This window comes from Ahaetulla prasina, chromosome 4 (assembly GCF_028640845.1).
Source record: "Ahaetulla prasina isolate Xishuangbanna chromosome 4, ASM2864084v1, whole genome shotgun sequence".
In the NCBI taxonomy this organism is placed as follows: Eukaryota; Metazoa; Chordata; class Lepidosauria; order Squamata; family Colubridae; genus Ahaetulla; species Ahaetulla prasina.
The window spans coordinates 80,081,498-80,101,699 of NC_080542.1; the positions used below are offsets into that span (position 1 = coordinate 80,081,498).

A 20,202-nucleotide genomic window follows, 5' to 3' on the forward strand; every position below is an offset into this window, starting at 1 on the left:
TTTTGGAGGGAGTTCCTAAGGTTATTAGGCTCTGCCCAGGGGCTAATCTCTGGCCACCATCCTCAGACAAATGGGGCCTGTGAGAGGACTAATTCGGTGTTAGAACAATACTTCAGATGTTATGTAAATTATCAACAAGATAACTGGGTGGATCTACTGCCATTTGCAGAGGTAGCATATAATAATTCCATACCCAGCAGTACTAGGTTTACACCATTCAAATTGGTATCTGGCCAGGAATTTGTGCCTATCCCAGAATTACCACAGGAGAAACCCCAAATACCATCCCTGGCAGAATGGATCGAACAACTTAAACTTTCTTGGCTAGTAGCCCGTAAGGCATTGGATGAAGCCCACAAAGCTCATAAAAAGCAGGCTGATAAGAAACGGGCCATCCCAAAAGAGTACCAGTTGGGGGATAAGGTTTTCCTCTCTACTAAGTACTTGCAAACTACCCAGAATTCGAAAAAACTAGGACCCAAATATGTACGCCCTTTTCCCATTGGGCAGATAGTAAACCTGGTCACGGTACAGTTAGAATTACCAAAAACCCACCGGAGAATTCATCATGTCAGCTTGCTGAAACCTGTACAAATGTCCCCAATTTGTCTGAATCCAAAAAACCCCTCTGGTGCCTCTCCTCATTGAAGATGAACAACATTTTGAGGTCAAAGAAATCCTTGAGTCTCAAAGGTGTAGAGGTAAAGTGCAGTATCTGGTGGCGTGGAAACACTTTCCCCCTCTTATTCTGAATGGGTGAATGAGTGGGATGTTAGAGCCTCAAGACATATACAATTGTTTCACAGGAAATATCCAGAGAAGCCTTAGGATCGGGTAACTGTTTATGTATGTTATTAACTGCTTGGGAGGTGCTAGTATTTTTCTACGCTGTTTATTTTACTTCTATTTTATTTTCTAGGACTAATGTCTATTCTCCAGGAGGGCCGAATGTTAGCTTCTGCCTATGATGCTTGCTTGCTATCAGCTGCCATTGTAATGGAAGGGGGGAGGCTTTGCTGGTATATGTGGGGGGAGAAGCGAGCTGGTGGAGATGTCTTGAGAAAAGGGAAGGAACTTCTCACAGGCTTCAAGTCGCTGTGAAAGGAACTGATAATTGTCAAGGTCAACCGTTCCGGCATGCCAGAGACATGGGGCCCATCTGAAGAAGAGCCACACATGACACCTTGAGGAGATGTGGATTGGACACTGAATCAGGTTCCTTGGGGGGGGGGAGGGATTTGAGATTGCTTTCAATATCTAATTTTCATGCCTATTGCCTCAGACCTTGCTTTTCTTTCATTGCATTCAGTTCATATTCAGTAAAAGTACCTTTCTCTATAAACCTGGAGTTGGGGTCTTTCTTTCATGAGTTTTGAATGGAGGCCATGCCTGACAGCAGGTATCGGAGTGTGCAAGGCCTGGTAAGTAGGGCAGCTCCACCCTCCCATCTCCACCCTAGCTTAATTTTTACCTGTGCCACTCGCTCCACCCCCTGCACCCCAGAGTAGGCGGTGTCTTAATTAGGGCTTACTTTGGGGGTAGGGCTTGTATTGGGTGCATGTGTGTAAAAATCAAACTATGATTTACTTTTGGGGTAGGTCATATTTTTGAGGAAACACGGTACTTTTGTGATTTTTAAAATATATTCATAATATATGAATATATTTATGTCTGCTTATCTCTCTGTATATAAAAATAATGACTTTCAGAATTGAAAAGAATTTGCAGAAACTATGAAAAATGTTTATTACAGGCAGTCCTCGACTTAGGGGCACAACTGAGGCAGAATTTTTATTATCGAGACACTTGTTAGATAAGTTTCATCCCATTTTATGACCTTCCTTGCCACAGATGTTAAGTGAATCATTGCAACTGTTAGTAACACAGTTATTAAGTGAATCTAGCTTCCCTATTGACTTTCCTTGTCAGAAGGTCACAAAAGGTGATCACATGACACTGGGACATTGCAATTGTCATAAATATGAACCAGTAGCCAAGAATCTGAATTTTGATCACATCACTTATGACCATTTTTCACAAGAACGTTGCAGCCTCCCCATGTGAAAAATAAATCACTTTTTTCAATATCATTGTAGTTCTGAACACTCACTAAATGAATGGTTGTAAGTTGAAGACTACCTGTAATTGAAGTATGTTAATGTTTTAACATTGTTACGATGTTGATCACAAATACTTGATTCTTTTATTAAAATATTTTTTATGCTAAAAATAATAAAGTATAATCAAAACAAACCAAGAATAAATTTAAATTAGATAAAAGTTTATAAAAATTGGTATAGAGGATGCCCAAGGGTTATTGAGGACCCAGATTGTTGGGGGGGGGGCAATAAGTTGACTTTGTAAAAATATACAAATAGAATGAGACTATTGCCTTATACACTGTAAGCCGCCCTGAGTCTTCGGAGAAGGGCGGGGTATAAATGTAAACAAAAATAAATAAATTAAAAACAGTCTTAAAGCTTGTGTTTGCTGGCGGCTTATAGCAATAACTCAGAAGGAGCATATCTACCCTTCCTAGCTTGATTTCAAAGTTTGTTTCTTTTAAATCCCTTCCAAAAATCCAGAGAGTACATACTACATTGAGAATACAGAACACCCTACAAACTGAGAAAATTCATAGCAAGCTCTTTTTAAAAAGTGAGGCGTAATGGAGTTGTGGGAAGCCCTCCTAGAAGAATGAAATATTTTGAGGAATATTAAAAGGCAGAATATTATATTTTCTTCAAGGAGAAATGGAGAAACATGCTCTTGGAGACAGAAAGCAACCCCCACTTTTCTTAATAGCCTCAGCAGATAATGCAGGCAGCTTTTAGAAATGCAGATTTGATAATCCATTCAAGAAAGGATATTTTTAAACAAAGGCAGAATGGTAGGGTTAGCCATCACCCAAGAGCCAAAACAGGATGAAACCCATTAAGCCACAATAGGAATTACCCAACATCCTTTAAGAACACAAGCCCCTTAAATGCATCATCCTGAGAAACTTCAACCAAACTTAGCTCAGACAAGCACCTAGGAGTTGTCCTTTGCCTATAGAGCCAGCTATGACCCCTGCATAACCCCTATATGGCCCCATGGGACAATATCTGACAACAGCCAATACATGTTCTTGCACAGAAATAGGAAGCTCAAATGCAAAGCACAAGAGAAGGTATAACACCCCCCACTCTCAACTCCATGTGGTCAGCTGTCCAGAATCTATGTGGTTCTGTTCATCAATAAATGGACTCTCTTTCGCTTTTTCTCCCAATCCACCAGGGAGGAATGGCAGCCAACATCAGGTGCCCCAAAGCTGGAGACGGCCACAAGAATCAGGCAGGAGAGAAAGCACAACTATTTGGAAAAGATATCGAAGCCGGTATAAAGACTGACATCTGAAGGTGGAAGAAGAACTGCAGAAGGAAGGGGGGGGGAGGGAAAAAAATGGAATTGATTATGATTTTAAAACTTGAAAAAATGGACTTTGATTGATTTTATCTTATCCCCCCCACTTTGCACAATTTTGACTATAAAGGAAACAAATTGAGATAAAGGACTTCAAAGAAAGGGGAAAAACAGATTTGTTCAGGACTTTAAAAATGGATTTCATTTGACTTTGTCTTCACCCCTCTATTTCACATAAATTTTGACCACAAAGGATTCTGGTAACTATTTGTGAAGGATAAGAATTTGAAACAAATTGAAACAAAGGACTTCGGCTTCAAAACTTGGCCCACTAGGTGCGTGTTTCGTCCTCTGTGTCAACTTGAAGGACGATCACGGGCCATGTAGGCACCTTTTTACCATCTTTGAGGATGTCCATGGGCTGGCTGCAAGGGGATCGTTTGAAGACCTTTGGTCCCCAGTGGGGGAATTGAGGATGGTCCTGGACAATCCTAGCTTGACTATTGTAGGACTATATCCTCTCCCCCCCCCCTCGGGACTGGAGAAGAGGGGTTGGAGCTCTGACTTAATCATGGCGGTTTGTTCATCTACCGCCCAAGACCTATATCCCGTCTGTCTTCTACTCGGAACTCCTGGTGCGTCAATTTCCATCTTGACAGGTCCAGGATGGGTCCGTTTGCCGGACTTTTACCATGCGGACATTTACAGCGGCTGACCTTCTTGCCCTGCGAGATTCCCCTCTCTCGCGGGTCTGGCCCTCCACATTATCGAGGGTCCATCTTGAGGACGGGTTTTGGAACCCCGAGAGATGGCATGCCAAAAATAGGAGACTCAGGGGATTTTTAATTAATTATTTTAATAGGGTTTTTAAAGGGAATTTTAAGGGGAATTTTAAGGAGGGTAGAAACTGACGGGTCTGGGTTGGAGGGAGGTAGTGTTGGGTGGGGTGGGAGGGTTAGGGCGGGTGAGGGGTAGCCCGTCGGGAGGAAACCAGTTCCAACGCATGCTCGTGGCGACTATCAAATGGGTTCGGAGGTTATGGGGGAGTGTGTTCCTTTGTGTGAGGTGAGTCTATTTGCACGGTAAGTGGGAGGGGCAGATATGGCGGAAGGGGATCGACGACATAGGGGTCACGTTCGATGTTTACAGGCGATCGCGTGCCCGATCCCCTGACTTCTCCGTTCCCGGATGGTCAAGACCCTCAGAGCCTGGGCCTGCGTCTGATGTTATGCAACGCACGGTCTGTGGCCAATAAGGCCCCCCTAATACATGATCTGATTCAGGGGGGTGCCGCGGATATTATAGGCGTTATGGAGACCTGGTTGGGCACTGCAGGGGGTGCCCTGGTGAGATGTGCCCACCGGGTTTCCGTGCATTCCATCAGCCGAGGCCCAGGGTAGGGGTGGAGGGTGGCGGTTGCTATTAAAGAGAGTCTAGAGCCGAGGAGACCACTGTACCTCAGATCGCGGTGTGAATCCCTCTTTGTGAGGTGGGGTCATAGATGTCAGATGGGCTTGCTGGTGGCGTACCTGGCTCCTTGCTGCGTGACAGCTGCCCTGCCCGAGCTCCTGGAGGTGCTTGCGGGGTGGCAGTGGAGACCCCCAGACTGTTAGTCATGGGGGACTTTAACTTGCCATCTGCCGGCTCGTCATCGACGGTAGCTCGGGAGTTCTTGGCCTCCATGACGGCCTTGGACCTGACTCAAGTAGTGGATGGCCCCACTCACATCGGGGGAGGCACACTGGACCTGATTTTGTCTCTGGTCAGTGGTCGAGATCTGGACTTAAAGGAAATAGTCATTGAACCTTTGTCATGGTCAGATCACTCTCTCCTTCGCCTGGACTTTCTGACCGCTACCCAACACCGCAGGGAGACGGAACCACTACGATGGTACCGTCCCAGGCGCCTGATGGACCCAGAGAGGTTTCGGACGGAGCTTGGGCCACTTCCTGAGGGTCTGGCTCACGGCACGGCAGAGGAACTAGCTGCAGCCTGGGAACGGGCTGCGGCTGGGGCTTTAGACCGTGTCGTGCCTTTGCGGCCTCTGACCCGGCGCAGATCCCAACCGGCTCCTTGGTTCTCCGAGGAGCTGAGGGGGATGAAACGCCGGAGAAGACGCCTAGAGAGTTCCTGGAGGTCCAGCCGTTCAGAGGCTGATCGGACACTAGTTAGATCCTATACTAGGACCTACCTAGTGGCACTGAGGGAAGCGAGGCCTCATTGCGTCGGCAGATAACCGCCCAGCTGCCCTGTTTCGGGTGACCCGCCCCCTCCTTCACCAGGGGAGCGGGATGACCCGCTATGGGACGTGCTGAGGAGTTTAACGGTTATCTATACGATAAAATCGTTCAGCTTAGGGACGGTCTGGACCAAAATTGTGGCGATTCAGACGGGGTATCTGAGGGCGGTCTTGGTGATGTTGTTTGGGATGAGTTTGACCCTGTGACTCCCGAGGACATGGACAGGTTGCTGGGTAGATTGAATGCCACCACGTGTTTACTGGACCCGTGCCCCTCCTGGCTGGTGCTGGCCACTCAGGAGGTGACACGAGGCTGGCTCCAGGGGCTTACGAGTGCTTCCTTGTTGGAGGGAGTCTTTCCGGCCGCCTTGAAAGAGGCGGTGGTGAGGCCCCTCCTCAAGAAGCCTTCCCTGGACCCGGCTGTTTTAGGTAACTATCGTCCGGTCTCCAACCCGCTTGGCGAAGGTTGTAGAGAGTATGGTGGCATATCAGTTTCCCCTGCACCTGGAGGAAACTGTCTATCTGGACCCGTTCCAGTCCGGCTTCCGACCCGGTTACAGCACTGAGACGGCTTTGGTCGCGTTGGTGGATGATCTCTGGAGGGCCAGGGATAGGGGTTATTCCTCTGCCCTGGTCCTATTAGACCTCTCAGCGGCTTTTGATACCATCGACCATGGTATCCTGCTGCGCGGTTGGAGGGATTGGGAGTGGGAGGCACCGTTTATCGGTGGTTCTCCTCCTATCTCCGACCGTCGCAGACGGTGTTGACGGGCAGAGGTCACCCGCGCGCCTCACTTGTGGGTGCCGCAGGGCCGATTCTCTCGCCTTCTGTTCAACATCTATATGAAGCCGCTGGGTGAGATCATCAGTGGCTTCGTGTGAGGTACCAGCTGTACGCTGATGACACCCAGCTGTACTTTTCCACACCGGGCCACCCCAATGAAGCTATCAAGTGCTGTCCCGGTGTTTGGAAGCCGACGGGTCTGGATGGGGAGAAACAGGCTCAAGCTCAATCCCTCCAAGACGGAGTGGCTGTGGATGCCGGCATCCCGGTACAGTCAGCTGAGTCCGCGGCTGACTGTCGGGGGCGAGTCATTGGCCCCGATGGAGGGGGTGCGCAATCTGGGCGTTCTCCTGGATGCACGGCTGTCTTTTGAAGATCATTTGACGGCCGTCTCCAGGAGAGCTTTCCACCAGGTTCGCCTGGTGCGCCAGTTGCGCCCCTTTCTAGACCGGGGTGCCTTGTGCACAGTCACTCACGCCCTTGTGACGTCTCGTCTGGACTACTGCAATGCTCTCTACATGGGGCTCCCCTTGAAGGGCATCCGGAGGCTGCAGTTGGTCCAGAATGCAGCGGCGCGGGAGATAGAGGGAGCCCCTCGTGGCTCCCGAGTGACACCTATCCTGCGCAGGCTGCACTGGCTACCTGTGGCCTTCCGGGTGCGCTTCAAGGTGTTGGTGAACGTCTTTAAAGCGCTCCATGGCATAGGGCCGGGTTACTTACGGGACCGCCTGCTGCTACCGAATACCTCTCACCGACCCGTGCGCTCTCACAGAGAGGGACTCCTTGGGGTGCCGTCGGCGTGACAGTGTCGTCTGGCGACACCCAGGGGAAGGGCCTTCTCTGTGGGGACTCCCGCCCTCTGGAACGAACTCCCCCCAGGACTTCGTCAACTTCCGGACCTTTCGCCGCGAGCTCAAAACTCACTTATTTATTTGCGCTGGACTGGGTTAGTTTTTTATGGGTTTTTTAATGGGTTTTATCGATGGGTTTTTAATGGGTTTTTTAATGGGTTTTATTATTTGCTAAATTTTAATTATGCCAAATTGAATAAGTTTTTTAGTGGTATTTTAATAGTATTTATTTTGTAATAGGACTGTTTATTTTATCTGGCTGTAAACCGCCCTGAGTCCTTCGGGAGAAGGGCGGTATAAAAATTTAAATAATAAATAAATAAATAAAAATGGAGATTTTGCTAATTGTGGATTACAATTACATTATAAAGGCAGAAGAAAGAAAGCAGGAACAAAGGAATTGACCTTAAAAAGGATTGTTTGTTAACTGTGGACTCCAACTGCAGTAAGATTGACATCTAAAGGTAGAAAAAGAAAAGAAGAATTGAAATAAATTGAAACAAAGGACTTGATAATTGTGGATTATAATTGTAATATAAAGACTGAAACTTAAAGACTTAGAGCATCCTTAAGGAAAGACTTTTATATATAGATGTTTGACTTCTAAGATTGATAACAATAAGAACAAGGTAGAAATGACATTAAATAATTATTAAAGTATGATATTTAAAGGTAGAAGATGATGTTTAAGAGGGGAATACCTTTGTGATTTCAGGGCATTCTAAAGAAATAATAAAGCACTTAGATAGTTGACCTTTAAGAATTATACACTAATATGATAGTGTAGAAAACACATTTTTGAGTACATGCAGTTTGAGCAACGTTTTTGTGATTTTAGAACATGTCCAAGGGAAGACTTTTGTATCTAGACCTCTAAGATTGACAATATTAAAAATAATATAGAAAAGGTTACTAAATAATTATTAAAGTATGATATTTAAAGGTAGAAGACGATGTTTAAGAGGGGAATGCCTTTGTGATTTCAGGGCATTCTAAGAAATAATAAAGCACTTAGATGGTGGACCTTTAAGAATTATACACAAATCTGATAGTTAAGAAAATATATATTTTTTGAGCACAAGAGGAAGATGGGGGCAAACAGGGAATTTAACAAGTTATGAAAATACAGTTTTGGGAGCACACTTAGTAAAATTGAAAAATCTGAAGATAAAGCTTGTAATTAGAATATTTGAATATGGATAACGTGTGAGAAATGAGACACTGTTTTTTCCTTTTTACTTACAGTTATGCGGATGATAGAAGAGAATCTTATTTTGTTGTTATTTTTTAGGATAGGGAGACTTTTTCTTTTTTTATTTACTTTTGTTCCTTTTTATGTTGATTTTTATTGGAAAGGGATCTTTGAATTATACAAGTGATGGGAGACCTTTTAATTAAGGTGAGAACGAAGGCAGGGGAGATTTTTACTTTAAGTTTCCTTTTTATATCGTATTTGGAATAGGACTTTTGAAATAATTAAATGATGGGTGACCTTTTGATTAGGTTTCCTTTTTTTCTATTACTTTTTTCTATGTTAAATGGGATTTTGAAATATATAAGTGATGGGTGACCTTTTAATTTAAGGTGAGATTTAAGTTAGGAGAGAATTTGACCTTGTTTTTATTTTATTTTTTGGGTTATAGGTCTTTGAGTAATAAAAGGAGCAATAAAAGGGACAAAAAACATGGTAATTAGATTTGATTTGGAAACATTTTCCAGGATAAAGGGATGGAATAAGCTTTAAAAGAAAAGGGCAATCACAAAATTTGAAAAGGAAAATATTGGATAAATGATATAATGAGAGGATGAAATTTGAAATATGTTTGAGTGTGTACCCGACTGATATCTTTTTCAACAAAGATTTGTTTTGTTTTGTTTTTAAAATAAAAAAAATCTTTTTAAAAAATGGACCCTCTTTCCAATCAGCCTCCAGCCCCCATTTTGTCTCCAGTTCCCTTCTCCCAGCTTGGAACTGAATCAGATGGATATTTCTTCCCACAGAATTAACACAGCTAGTATGGATGGAAGTCGAAGCAGAGATCACCCGCATCTCTTTTTTATTCCCCTCTGCGCTCTGGCATGAGCCGAGCAATCGTGAAGAGCTAAAGGAAACATTTTGGAAAAAGACCTAACTTCCTTCTTCTCAGAGAGCCGCTTTCGCTTGCTTTGGCTTTTTAGGACGTCTATCAGATATCAATTCAACATTGAAACCCTGAGAAAGTCATAGTCTGCCAAAGAATATTATATCCCACTCAAGTGTAGGACAGGAATCGGAAGAAGACAAGCTAGCAGAAAACAGAAACGCGAACTCCTACATTCTGAAAGGAAAAAAGTTGAGAATAACTGAAGCTCAGCGGGTAACAGAAGAATGATTATTCACACCACTCTGAAATCTGGATTTGCTTACGCTTTAGAGATGCAAACAGACACGCGCAAACTCTCGAGGCGGAAGTAATCAGCTGACTCTGGAGTCATGTGGTTAGTGGGCCTGGCTGCGTCAGATGCTGGTGTATTTTCTTCTATTTCTTTTCCCTGCTGCTTTAACATGCTTGATCTGATTTTGCTTCACTTCCTAGCCGTAGGATTTGGATCACCGGTAAGCATAGTCCTTTCTCGTAATTTCTCACAGTAAGGTAGTTTGCATGAGGGAAGACTTTTATTGGACGCCGGTCCATAAGGGAGCTCCCGCCCGGAGCAGAAGGCTGCGCTGTGTTGATGGAGTGTTTTTCGAACTTGGCAACTTTAAGATGAGTGGATTTGTATTCCAAAATTTAAGTCACACATCTTAAAGTTGTCAGAGTTGGGAATCACTGCCATAGATTGATATTGGAGAGCTCAGTTTGCTTCCCGAACATATTTGAAGCCACATATTGTAGTGCCAATGTACTTACTCAATACAATACAATTGTTGGAAGAAATATCCATCTGGGTTCAGTTCCAAGTGGGGACAAAGACACTGGAAACATGGAGGCTGCTTGGAAAGATGGTTTAATGGTGGCCAGGATCACATGGCTTGAGATCCTGAACAGAAAAGAGGCCTGAGATCCTGTGTGCTCCCTGGCTTTATGCTTTTTCTGAGCTTTGACCTTTCTGGGGCACAGGAAGAGTATCCTATTGGCTGTCAGACTCCCAGGGGGTGGGAGTCTTAGCTAACATTGTAGGTTGTCCCTCAAGCTTGCCTGAGTCTTGCTGGCTGATGTAATCTTCCCAGGTGCCATGTGGTGAGATGGGTAGAGGCTAATCCTATCATGTCCTGAGGGCCATGTCTTAATCCCATCACCCTGGAGCTGAAGGTCTTCTGTGTTGTAGATAAGATGTCTTTTGTCTTTCTGGGGCTATTAACAAAGGTGGGGGCCGCTTTCCAAGAGCATGTTTCTCCTTTTCTCATCCAGGAAGGTATAATATTCTGCTTTTTAAAATATTTCCTAGAATATTTCATTCTTCTAGGAGGGGGGTGGGTGCTAAATTCCTACACAATACAATACAATACAATACAATACAATATAATAATATGTAATGTAATGTAATGTAATAATATGTCTTATTCAAATATGATCAGGAAGAAATCTGAGCTCCTACCACTAATCTACAGCAGTGTTTCTCAGCCTAGATAATTTTTAAGATGTCTGGATTTTTGGCTGGGAAATTCTGGGAGTTTAAGTCCACATATCTTAAAATTGCCAAATTTGAAAAACGCTGATGGAACTGCATGTAGTGCCCAGCCTTTGTAAATAAGCCTAGCAACTAGGAAGTGTGGGAAACCAAGTTTACTTGGCAGACCTATAGCAGTATTTTTGAGTCCTGCAGAAACTTTGAAGCATTTAACTGAGTTTGGCCAAAATTATTTTATTTTATTTATTTATTTATTTATTTTTGTCACAACATCATACAAAAAGATTATATAGTATATAACCATATAAACATATATAGGAAGAAGAAAAGAAAAACAATAGGACAGGAACGGTAGGCACGTTTGTGCGCTTATGCACGCCCCTTATGGTCCTCTTAGGAATGGGGTGAGGTCAATAATAGAAAGTTTTTGGTTAAAGCTTTTAGGATTATGGGAAGAGACCACAGAGTCAGGTAAAGTATTCCAAGCACTGATGATTCTGTTGCAGAAGTCATATTTTCTGCAATCTAGATTAAAGCGGTTAACATTAAGTTTAAATCTATTGGTTGCCCTTGTATTATTGCAATTAAAGCTGAAGTAGTCTTTGACAGGAAGGACATTACAATAGATGATTCTGTGAGTTAAACTTAGGTCTTGTCAAGGCGACGGAGTTCCAAGTTTTCTAAGCCTAGGATTTCAAGTCTGGTGGGATAAGGTATTTTGTTGTTTTCAGAGGAATGGAGAACTCTTCTTGTAAAATATTTCTGGACACGTTCAATTGTATTGATGTCAGAGATGTGGTGAGGGTTCCAAACCGGTGAGCTGTATTCTAGAATTGGTCTAGCAAATGTTTTATATGCTCTGGTTAGTAGTGTGGTGTTTTGGAAAAGAAGCTACATAAAATTAGGTTTACAACTCTTAGAGCTTTTTTTGCTATGTAGTTACAGTGGGCTTTGGCACTTAGATCATTTGACATGAAAACTCCAAGGTCTTTAACGGGATGGGGTCGTCTGTAAGGTAATGTCCATCTAGTATGTACTTAGTTTTGGGTTCTTTTTCCTATATGTAAGACTGAGCATTTGCTGGTTGAAATTTGAGCTGCCAATTTTTAGACCAAGCGGTTAGATGGTCAAGGTCGTTTTGAATGATAGAAGTGTTGTCTGTGGTGTTAAATAGTTTGACATCGTCAGCAAAGAGAACACAATTACTTGAGATATGGTCACAAAGATCATTAATGTATAGTATAAAGAGTGTTGGTCCAAGGACGCTGCCTTGAGGAACGCCACTCTTGACAGGAACAGGATTTGATAAAGCATTGCCAATTTTGACCACTTGTTGTCTGTTAGACAGAAAAGCAGATATCCATTTGTGGAGGGGTCCTGAGATGCCATAGGATGTTAGTTTAAGGAGAAGTTTATCATGTACTACTGAGTCAAAAGCTTTGCAGAAGTCTATGTAGATTGCATCTATTGATTTGCCTTGATCTAGATTTGAAGTCCATATGTTTTTGCAGTGGAGAAGTTGTAAGTTGCATGATAGCTTTTTCCTGAAACCAAATTGTTTGTTGGAGAGTAGGTTGTTAGTTTCTAAGTGTGAGGTAATGGATTGGTTGATGATAGATTCCATGACTTTGCAGGTGACGCAGCAAAGGGAGATCGGTCTGTAGTTTTCGACTAAGCTGGGGTCTCCTTTTTTGAAGATGGGGATGACTGTGGCTAGTGACCAAAGTTTGGGAAGAGAACTGGTAGTGAAGGCTTTATCAAAGATAATACTTAGGGGTTCGGCTATATTAATGGAAAGTTTTTTTAAGAAATATGCACAAAGTCCATCAGGTCCAATAGAAAGCGATGGTTTTAAGTTGTGTAGAGCTTTACCAACGTTGTCTTCTGTGAAATCTATATGAGTTAAATCGTCATAGTCATTGCTGGTTCGTTTGTGGAATGTTGGATATGTGTTATCGGAGTTAACAAAAACTGAGCCAAAGAAAATGTTGAAGAGGTTTGCTTTGACTGTTTCGTCATTGCATTCTTTGTTGTTGGAATCTTTTAGTGGTGGGATGGATCTTGAGTCTTTAAGTTTATTGTTGACAAAATTATAAAAGGCACGATTGGAATTTGTGCGTAGAAGGTTCTCTTCTTGCTTGGTGTGGTAATTTGTGCATTCAGTTTTTATTTGGTTGCATATGTTTCTGTAGCGGTTTTTGAAATTTGTAACATAGCCTTTTTTGTTTCTTTTCCAGAGGGATTTTTTTTTTGATTGAAACTTTTTTATTGATATGGGTAGTTTGTTTTTCTTGGACATGGTAGTCATTCGTGGATATGATATTAGATAGATAATTAGATAGGAAACTAACTAATCCAAGGATTTAGTCTAAATGAGGAAGTGAAAAAATGTCCAGATAAGGCAGTTTTCCTGTCATTGCTTTATTGTTGCAATTCTGTAGTCACCAGAGGGAATATCTACCTTATCTAGAAAAGCACCCAAACTGCAGAAGTAGGTGCTTTTCTCTGTATTTGAAAATGTCTACAATTTCTTTGGTTAACTGAGATTAAAATCCACTGATTTAAAGAATATGTAAAAAAAATCCTGTAACCATTACTCCTTTGGAATTGAAATTTCCACAATGTTCAAACCAGTTTTAGCTGCAGAATTATTGCCAATTCCTTGCCAAAGTTGTCCCTGCAGTTACATAATTGTAGTTTCAGATAATTCTGCCAACATCGCCCAATAAAGACAATGGGGAAACTGGCAGAAAGTTGAAAGTTGTTCTCACTCTCACTGTTTTTCCCCCCACATGTGATTGCAATATCTTCAAGAAAAGTTAATGTCCATTCTGGTCACAAAACTGCATTATCTCTCAAACTTGACTCACAGGATTCTCTGGTATAATTTATTCCCCTATATTCAGAGATGTCTAGCTGAAAAATCTGCTAGGTAGTGGAAAACTTTCTCTCTTTTTTAAAGTCTAGTGAGAAAAATTGATATAATGTAATTTGGAATATTCCTGGGACTCTTAAAAGGAAGTTTTTACATAGGTGAATCCTGCATCAGAAAATCATACTGTAGGAGTAGCAGAGTGAGTGGCAGACAGGTCATCAGCAAGCTATTATATAATTATTTTCTTAAAAGATAGTAGTTGCTACATTTAGTGGTGAGTGGACAGGTAATGATAGCATTGCACAATGACCAGTAGTATAATTATTTTCCTGTTTTTAAATAATTGGAAATAGAAGATTCAATGGATGGATGGATACTGAAGAATAGAATAGAGTTGGAAAGGAATCTTGGAGGTCTTCTAGTCCAGCCTCCTGCTCAAGCAGGAGAACTTACACTATTTCAGATAAGAGACTAATCTCTTCTTAAAAACATCCAGTGATGGGGAGCGCCCACAATTTCTGAAGGCAAACTGTTCCACTGGTTAATTGTCCTCACTGTTAGGAAGTTTCTCCTTAATTCCAGGTTGCCTCTCTCTTTGCTTAGTTTCCAACCATTTTTTCTTGTCCTGTCCTCTGGTGCTTTGTAGAATAATTTGACTCCCTCTTCTTTGTGGCAGCCCCTCAAATACTGGAATACTGCTATCATGTTCTCCCTAATAATTTTCTTAGAGCAGCCAAACTCAAATCCTGTAGCCATTCTTCTTATGTTTTAGTCTCTAGGCCTTTGATCATCTTAGTTGCTCTTCTATGAACTTTTTCCAAAGTGTCAACTTTTTTTGGTAGTATGATTATGAAAATTGGTTGCAGTATTCCAGGTGTGATCTTACTAGCGTTTTATAAAGTGGTATTAATAATTCACGTAATCTTGATTCAATGCCACTGTTTATATAACCCAGGATTGTACAGGTAGCCCTCAAGTTAAGAATGTAATGGAGCCTGCCCATTCCATTCGTAACCCAAGGATTTGTGGGACTGAATCGCGTACCTTGAACAGGATCACTCCCTCCTTTCACCCATGCATTTGCTAATTGAATGTGAGGCTCGTTAAGTGCACATGAGGTATTTCAGGGTGGGGAAGGCCATAGGGGTCTAGTGATGGAACAGGCCATCTGCCTAAGATCACCCAAGGCCCCCCAACCCTTCATGATCCCCAGTTGCTTCCCCCCCCACAACCTACCTTGCCAGGTCACTTACCATGTGAAGATCAAGCAAGTAGACTCCTCTCCGGCCTCTCAGCTGTGCACGCCCCTCTGAAGCTCCGTTTGGGCCTCAGCAGGCCTAGCCCGGCATGTAGCCAGCTGAAATGGAGTTTCTGAGAGGTGGATCTGCCCCTTTGACACACTGTTTGGGCATCTAGAGGCTTCACCTGGCATGTTGCTGCCAAAATGGAGCTTCTGAGAGGTAAATCCACCCCTCAGAAGCTCCATTTTGGCTGGCAATGTATCGGGAGAGGCCTCTGGATGCCCAAATGGATTCGCCCCTCAGAAACTCCATTTCAGCTGGCAACGTGCAGGACAAACGTTGCAGAGCCACTGGGGTTGTTGGTAAGGGCAAACAACTGCCATGGTGCTGCAAGATTTGTAGTATTGGGACTTGTTTGTAAACACTAGGGGGCGCTTTTCATGTAATTTTGAATGGTTTGCTGAGGAAATGCTCATAACCTGGGGATTACTGTATTAGCTTTTTTGGTGGCTGCTGTACACTGCTGGTTCATATTCAAGTGATCATCCACTAGGACTCCAAGGTTCCTCTCACAGTTACTGTTTTTGAGCCTGGTCTCTCCTAATCTGTACTTATACCTTTGGTTTTTCCTGCCTAAATATAAAACTTTGCTTTTCTCCACATTAAAATTCATTTTGTTGGACAGGGCCCATTGTTCAAGTTTGTCAAGATCTTTTTGGACACTGAGCTTGTCTTCAGGGATGTTGGCTATTTCTGCCAGTTTAGCGTCATCTGCAAATTTCTATTCCCTCATCTAAGTCATTTATGAAGATATTGAAGAATACTGAGCCTAAGAAAGAGCCTTGTGGTACCCCACTGCTTACTTCTCTCCATGTGGATAGAGTACCATTAAAGATTACTCACTGAGACCATTTATCAGCCAGTAGTGATATTGTCTATTCCACATTTTCTAGCTTACCAAGAAGTAGGTTGTGGTCTACTTTCTCAAATGCCTTATTAAAATCTAAGTATACTAAGTATACTATGTCCACAGCTGATCTACTAATTTAATCACTTTATCAAAGAATGAAATAAGATTGGTTTGGCATGATCTGTTTTTAACCCATGCTGGCTACTAGTTATAACCTTATTTGCTTCTAGTTGTTCGCGGATCTGTTTTTTTTTTAATTATCTTTTCCATAATCTTCCCAGATATTGATGTTAGGCTGATTGGTCTGTAGTTTCCTGGGTCTGTTTTTCCCCTTTCTTGAAGATGAGAACCATATCAGCCGTTTTTCAATCCTTAGGTACTTTCCTGGTGCTCCATGATTTTTTAAAGGTATGGTACAGTGGTGATATGTATTAGTCAAGGTCAGATAGATTTTCTCTTATCATTTTCTTACGTAATTTTTATTTCTAGTTTGTCTTTTACAGTAGGGGTTTTTTTGTATGTTGGGCTATAGTTTCTTTTTGCATGAAGACCAATGCAAAGAATGAGTTAAGCAGCTCTGCTTTCTCCCTACTGCCTATTACCTTCTTGCCATCTTCTCTCTTTAGTGGATCTACTGTCTCCTTGACCTTTTTCTTGTTATTAATATGTTGAAAAAAACTTTTTTAAAATTATCTTTCACTTTTGTTGCAAGTCTTTGATCATTCTGAGACTTTGCTTTCCTGACTTCACCTTTGCATGTTCTGGCTATCTGCTGACAATCAGCCTTAGTTATGTGTCCTCTTTCCATTTTTTGTACTTGTCCTTTTTGTCTTTCAATTTGTCAGAGAGATCTTTGCAGCCGTGCTGATTTCTTCTTGAATTTCTTGTTGTTTTTTTTCAGTGGTATTGTGGTGGATTGGATTGCATTTTTTAGAGAATCCCATGCTTCTTGAATTGTTTTCTCCTTTAGGATTTTTTGTCCATGGAATCTTTCCTAGGCTCTCTCTGCGTTTGATAAAATCAGCTCTTCTAAAGATATAGATATATTAGTTTTCACTCTCTAGTTAACACTACTTGGTAGAACAAGTATAATTATTTCCAGCAGCTTAATATGTTGGTGGCACAGAGTTAGAGTGCAATTTTGCAGGGTGACTCTGCTCACAACCTGGAGTTTGTTGCTGACTGGCTCAAGGTTGACTCAGCCTTTCATCCTTCAGAGGTTGGTAAAATGAAGATCCAGAGTGTTGGGGGCAATATAAGTGCTATTGCTATTTTTTAATGGAACATTAATTATAAAGCTTTATTAACTGGAGAAACAAAAAGGCTGTAGTTTTTTTCACATTGGTTTCATGGGCCTTGTTAATGTGCAAAGAGACTATCCAGAAAGAGATTAATACACTAAGTGGTTTGCTTAATCTTAAATACATTCTGCCAGAAATAATAATTAAAAATGATATTTTGGAAGAAAACATTACAGTATACAGAGATCTAAAATCATGAATCAGGTATAATGTTTGGCTTATAGAGATTATTTTAATATATTAAAATGTGTACACTATGATATACACCTTGACATGAGAGAGATAAATAAAATAAATAAAATGCGAATAAATAATTCTAAATCGGGGATGATTTCCAAGTCTTTCTGGCTGAGTTAGTGAGGGTTGATCTTACAGCTAGTAAAGAAATCATTTCTAGAAAATTAGAATTGATTCGCCCTGTGTCTTTCAAATGTGAAATAGTGTTAGATGGGACAATCTAAGCACCTTAAAATAATACTGAAGAATTTTATGCTCTCAAATATATCTGCTGCTGAATATGGGCCAGTGTAAAACCAGCCATCTCAGTTCTAGTATCATATTGTCTAATTGAACTCATTTGGCAGACCCAAGATTTGGGATAGCTGCTATAGACAATGTAACTGACAGCATGAATTATTCTAACCAGCAGAGACAGCATCTCTAGAATTCAGTTCTTTTAGGGCCAAAATGTTTTAGCCAAAATGTTTTAGCTATAACACAATGGTGAATGGGGACTATATGTCTAAAAAAAGAATATGATCATGCTTATCCAGGTTGAAAGTAATCCAATCATGAAGCAGACCATTCTCAGTGTTCTGGAAATGCCTGGAATCAGAACTGCACTTCCCAACAATGTTCAGATAGTCTATCTGAAGAAATCATAACATTTTGTGATGTGACCTTTTGCATATTCAGATTTCAAAGTTCTTTGCAGTGTATCAGTAATCATTAATACAATATAGTACTATTATGCAGATATTGAAATATAGATAATCGTGAATAGGCTAAGGACATAATTTGTAATAAGTTACTAATGGAGTTCTAATGAAGTCGAAGTTCTGTCTTCAAGTATGCATTCCCTACTTGCAGTTGTAGGAAGTTAGCACCCATCCCTCTCTTAGGAAAATGAAATATTTTGGAAATATTAAAAAGGCAGAATATTATATTTTCCCTAAAGGAGAAGCATGTTTCTAAAGACCAACTCAGCTCCCTGCCCCCCCCCCAGATATTTTGGTGCCAACCTATACACAAGACAAAGGCTGGGCAGCTTATCTACAACACAAAAGACATGGCCCTCAGGACATGATAAGATTAGCTATCACTCAAGATCCAAACCAGGATAAAGCCATTCAGCCATAATAGGAATTTCCCAAAGCCCCTTTGTTACATCATCAGCCAGCAAGATTCAGCCAGGCCTGGGACAACCTACAAAGTTACCTCTACATGGCCCATGGGAGTCTGACAACCAATTTCTTACACAGGAACAGGCGGGGCCCAAGAGAGGGTATCTCTTACACAGGAATAGGCGGGGCCCAAGAGAGGGCATCTCTCTCTCCCTCTCTCTCTCTCCCCCCTCCCCCCTCTTTTTGCCCAGGAGCTCAAAGTACGTGGTCCTGCTTGGTGGGCATGACTTGGTGGTCAAATGACTGAGTGGGAGTGACTTCACAGCCACCCAGTCACATTACCACCCTACCTAGCCACAACCACAGAAAAAGATAGGAATTTTTTTTGAATTTCTACCTATCTACTTATTTTCTGCCCAAGCCTTGCCTAATCTATCAAAGGCTTTCTGCATGCCGCCCTGCCCTTCCTTCGCCAGTCACATGCATCATTCCATTTTCCCTCCTTCAGTAGCCCTGGTTCTAGCCCCACTTTCTCCCCCACCACTGCCTCTTTCTTTGGACTGCTTACCTTCCTCCCATGGTGGCTGGTCCAGAGTCTGGAAGGCAAAGTGACCTCTGGTATTTTTCAGCAGCATCCAGCCAGCTGCCACTGCCGGGAAGCGGCTGGCAAAGAGGTTGCCGGAAACTACTGGAGGTTGGCAAAAAAGCCACTGCCATCACTGCCCTGTTCTTTGTGCCAGCTGTGCACGTGCATCCCATTGCCTGCTGTCTCACGCTCAGACTAACGTAGCAGGCAATGGGATGCGACGGTAGAGGCTTTTTCTTTTTTGATCCGACTGCGAGAAGCCCCCCAGCCACTGCCTCTTTGCTAGCACTTCCTGGCAGTCATGTGAGTGGCGCAAGCGAGTGGTGACCGGGCTACTGGTTTGGGGGCGTAGCCAGCTAGCTGTCGCTACTGGTTCAGCAACTCAGGCCAAATTACTGCTACTGGTTCACCCGAATCGGTGTGAACTGGTAGAAACCCACCATTGGTGCCTACCGTCCCTGTCCTAATGTCCCTTTTTATTCGTATCCATTTCATGTATTCATAATTATGTTTATACTTTTATTTGTTATTTGTTATTTGTTATCTTATATACTCTTGACAATTAAATAAAATCAAAAAATAAAAACTCTTCTCTAAACTGTTGATTTTCAAATTTGCAAGCTATTTGTATGAGTTTTTGGATTTTGCCTGGAGAGGCTTGTGCTGATCAGGGCAATTTTTAAAAAAAGAGGTTTTAAATCTAAATTGCCTCTAGAAGTTGTGGGTGCCCCATCATGGAGGCTTTTAAGGAGAGACTGGGTAAGGCGTTTATCGAAAATACTCTTGTGAGAGCAGTAGGTTGGACTAGATGATTTAAAGGTCCCTTTCATCTCTATTGCAAGCCAAGAGTTCTGTAAAACCCCTTCCCCATCTCCTGCTGGGTGGCTGGCTGGAGACTGTTAAGCTAAGTGACAAGTGTTTTTTTTTAAAGCAACAAAGAAACATTCTTTCTGAGGCCTTAGAAGCAGACTTACGCTTCTTGAATTATGAAATTCTAAGTGACTATTGTTAGATTCGGGCAATAACGAGGCAGGAGACCAGATGAGTGACAACAG

The 20,202-nt window shown here is 42.2% G+C and overlaps 2 protein-coding genes across 4 annotated transcripts in view; one reads left to right on the forward strand and one right to left on the reverse strand.

The window, feature by feature from the left end:
* CRTAP (cartilage associated protein) overlaps window positions 1–10,318 on the reverse strand; it is a 63,645-nt gene extending 53,327 nt beyond the window's left edge. The window contains exon 1 of the mRNA XM_058183988.1: window positions 10,171–10,318. The gene's annotated coding sequence lies outside the window, so the exon portion shown is untranslated. The remainder of the gene's footprint in view (window positions 1–10,170) is intronic.
* The window catches only part of GLB1 (galactosidase beta 1), a 210,845-nt gene continuing 200,361 nt past the window's right edge, over window positions 9,719–20,202 (forward strand). For all 3 annotated transcript variants that reach the window (XM_058183979.1, XM_058183980.1, XM_058183978.1), the window contains exon 1: window positions 9,719–9,875. In XM_058183979.1, the coding sequence (XP_058039962.1) occupies window positions 9,753–9,875 (123 nt within the window). In that variant the 5' untranslated portion in view covers window positions 9,719–9,752. The remainder of the gene's footprint in view (window positions 9,876–20,202) is intronic.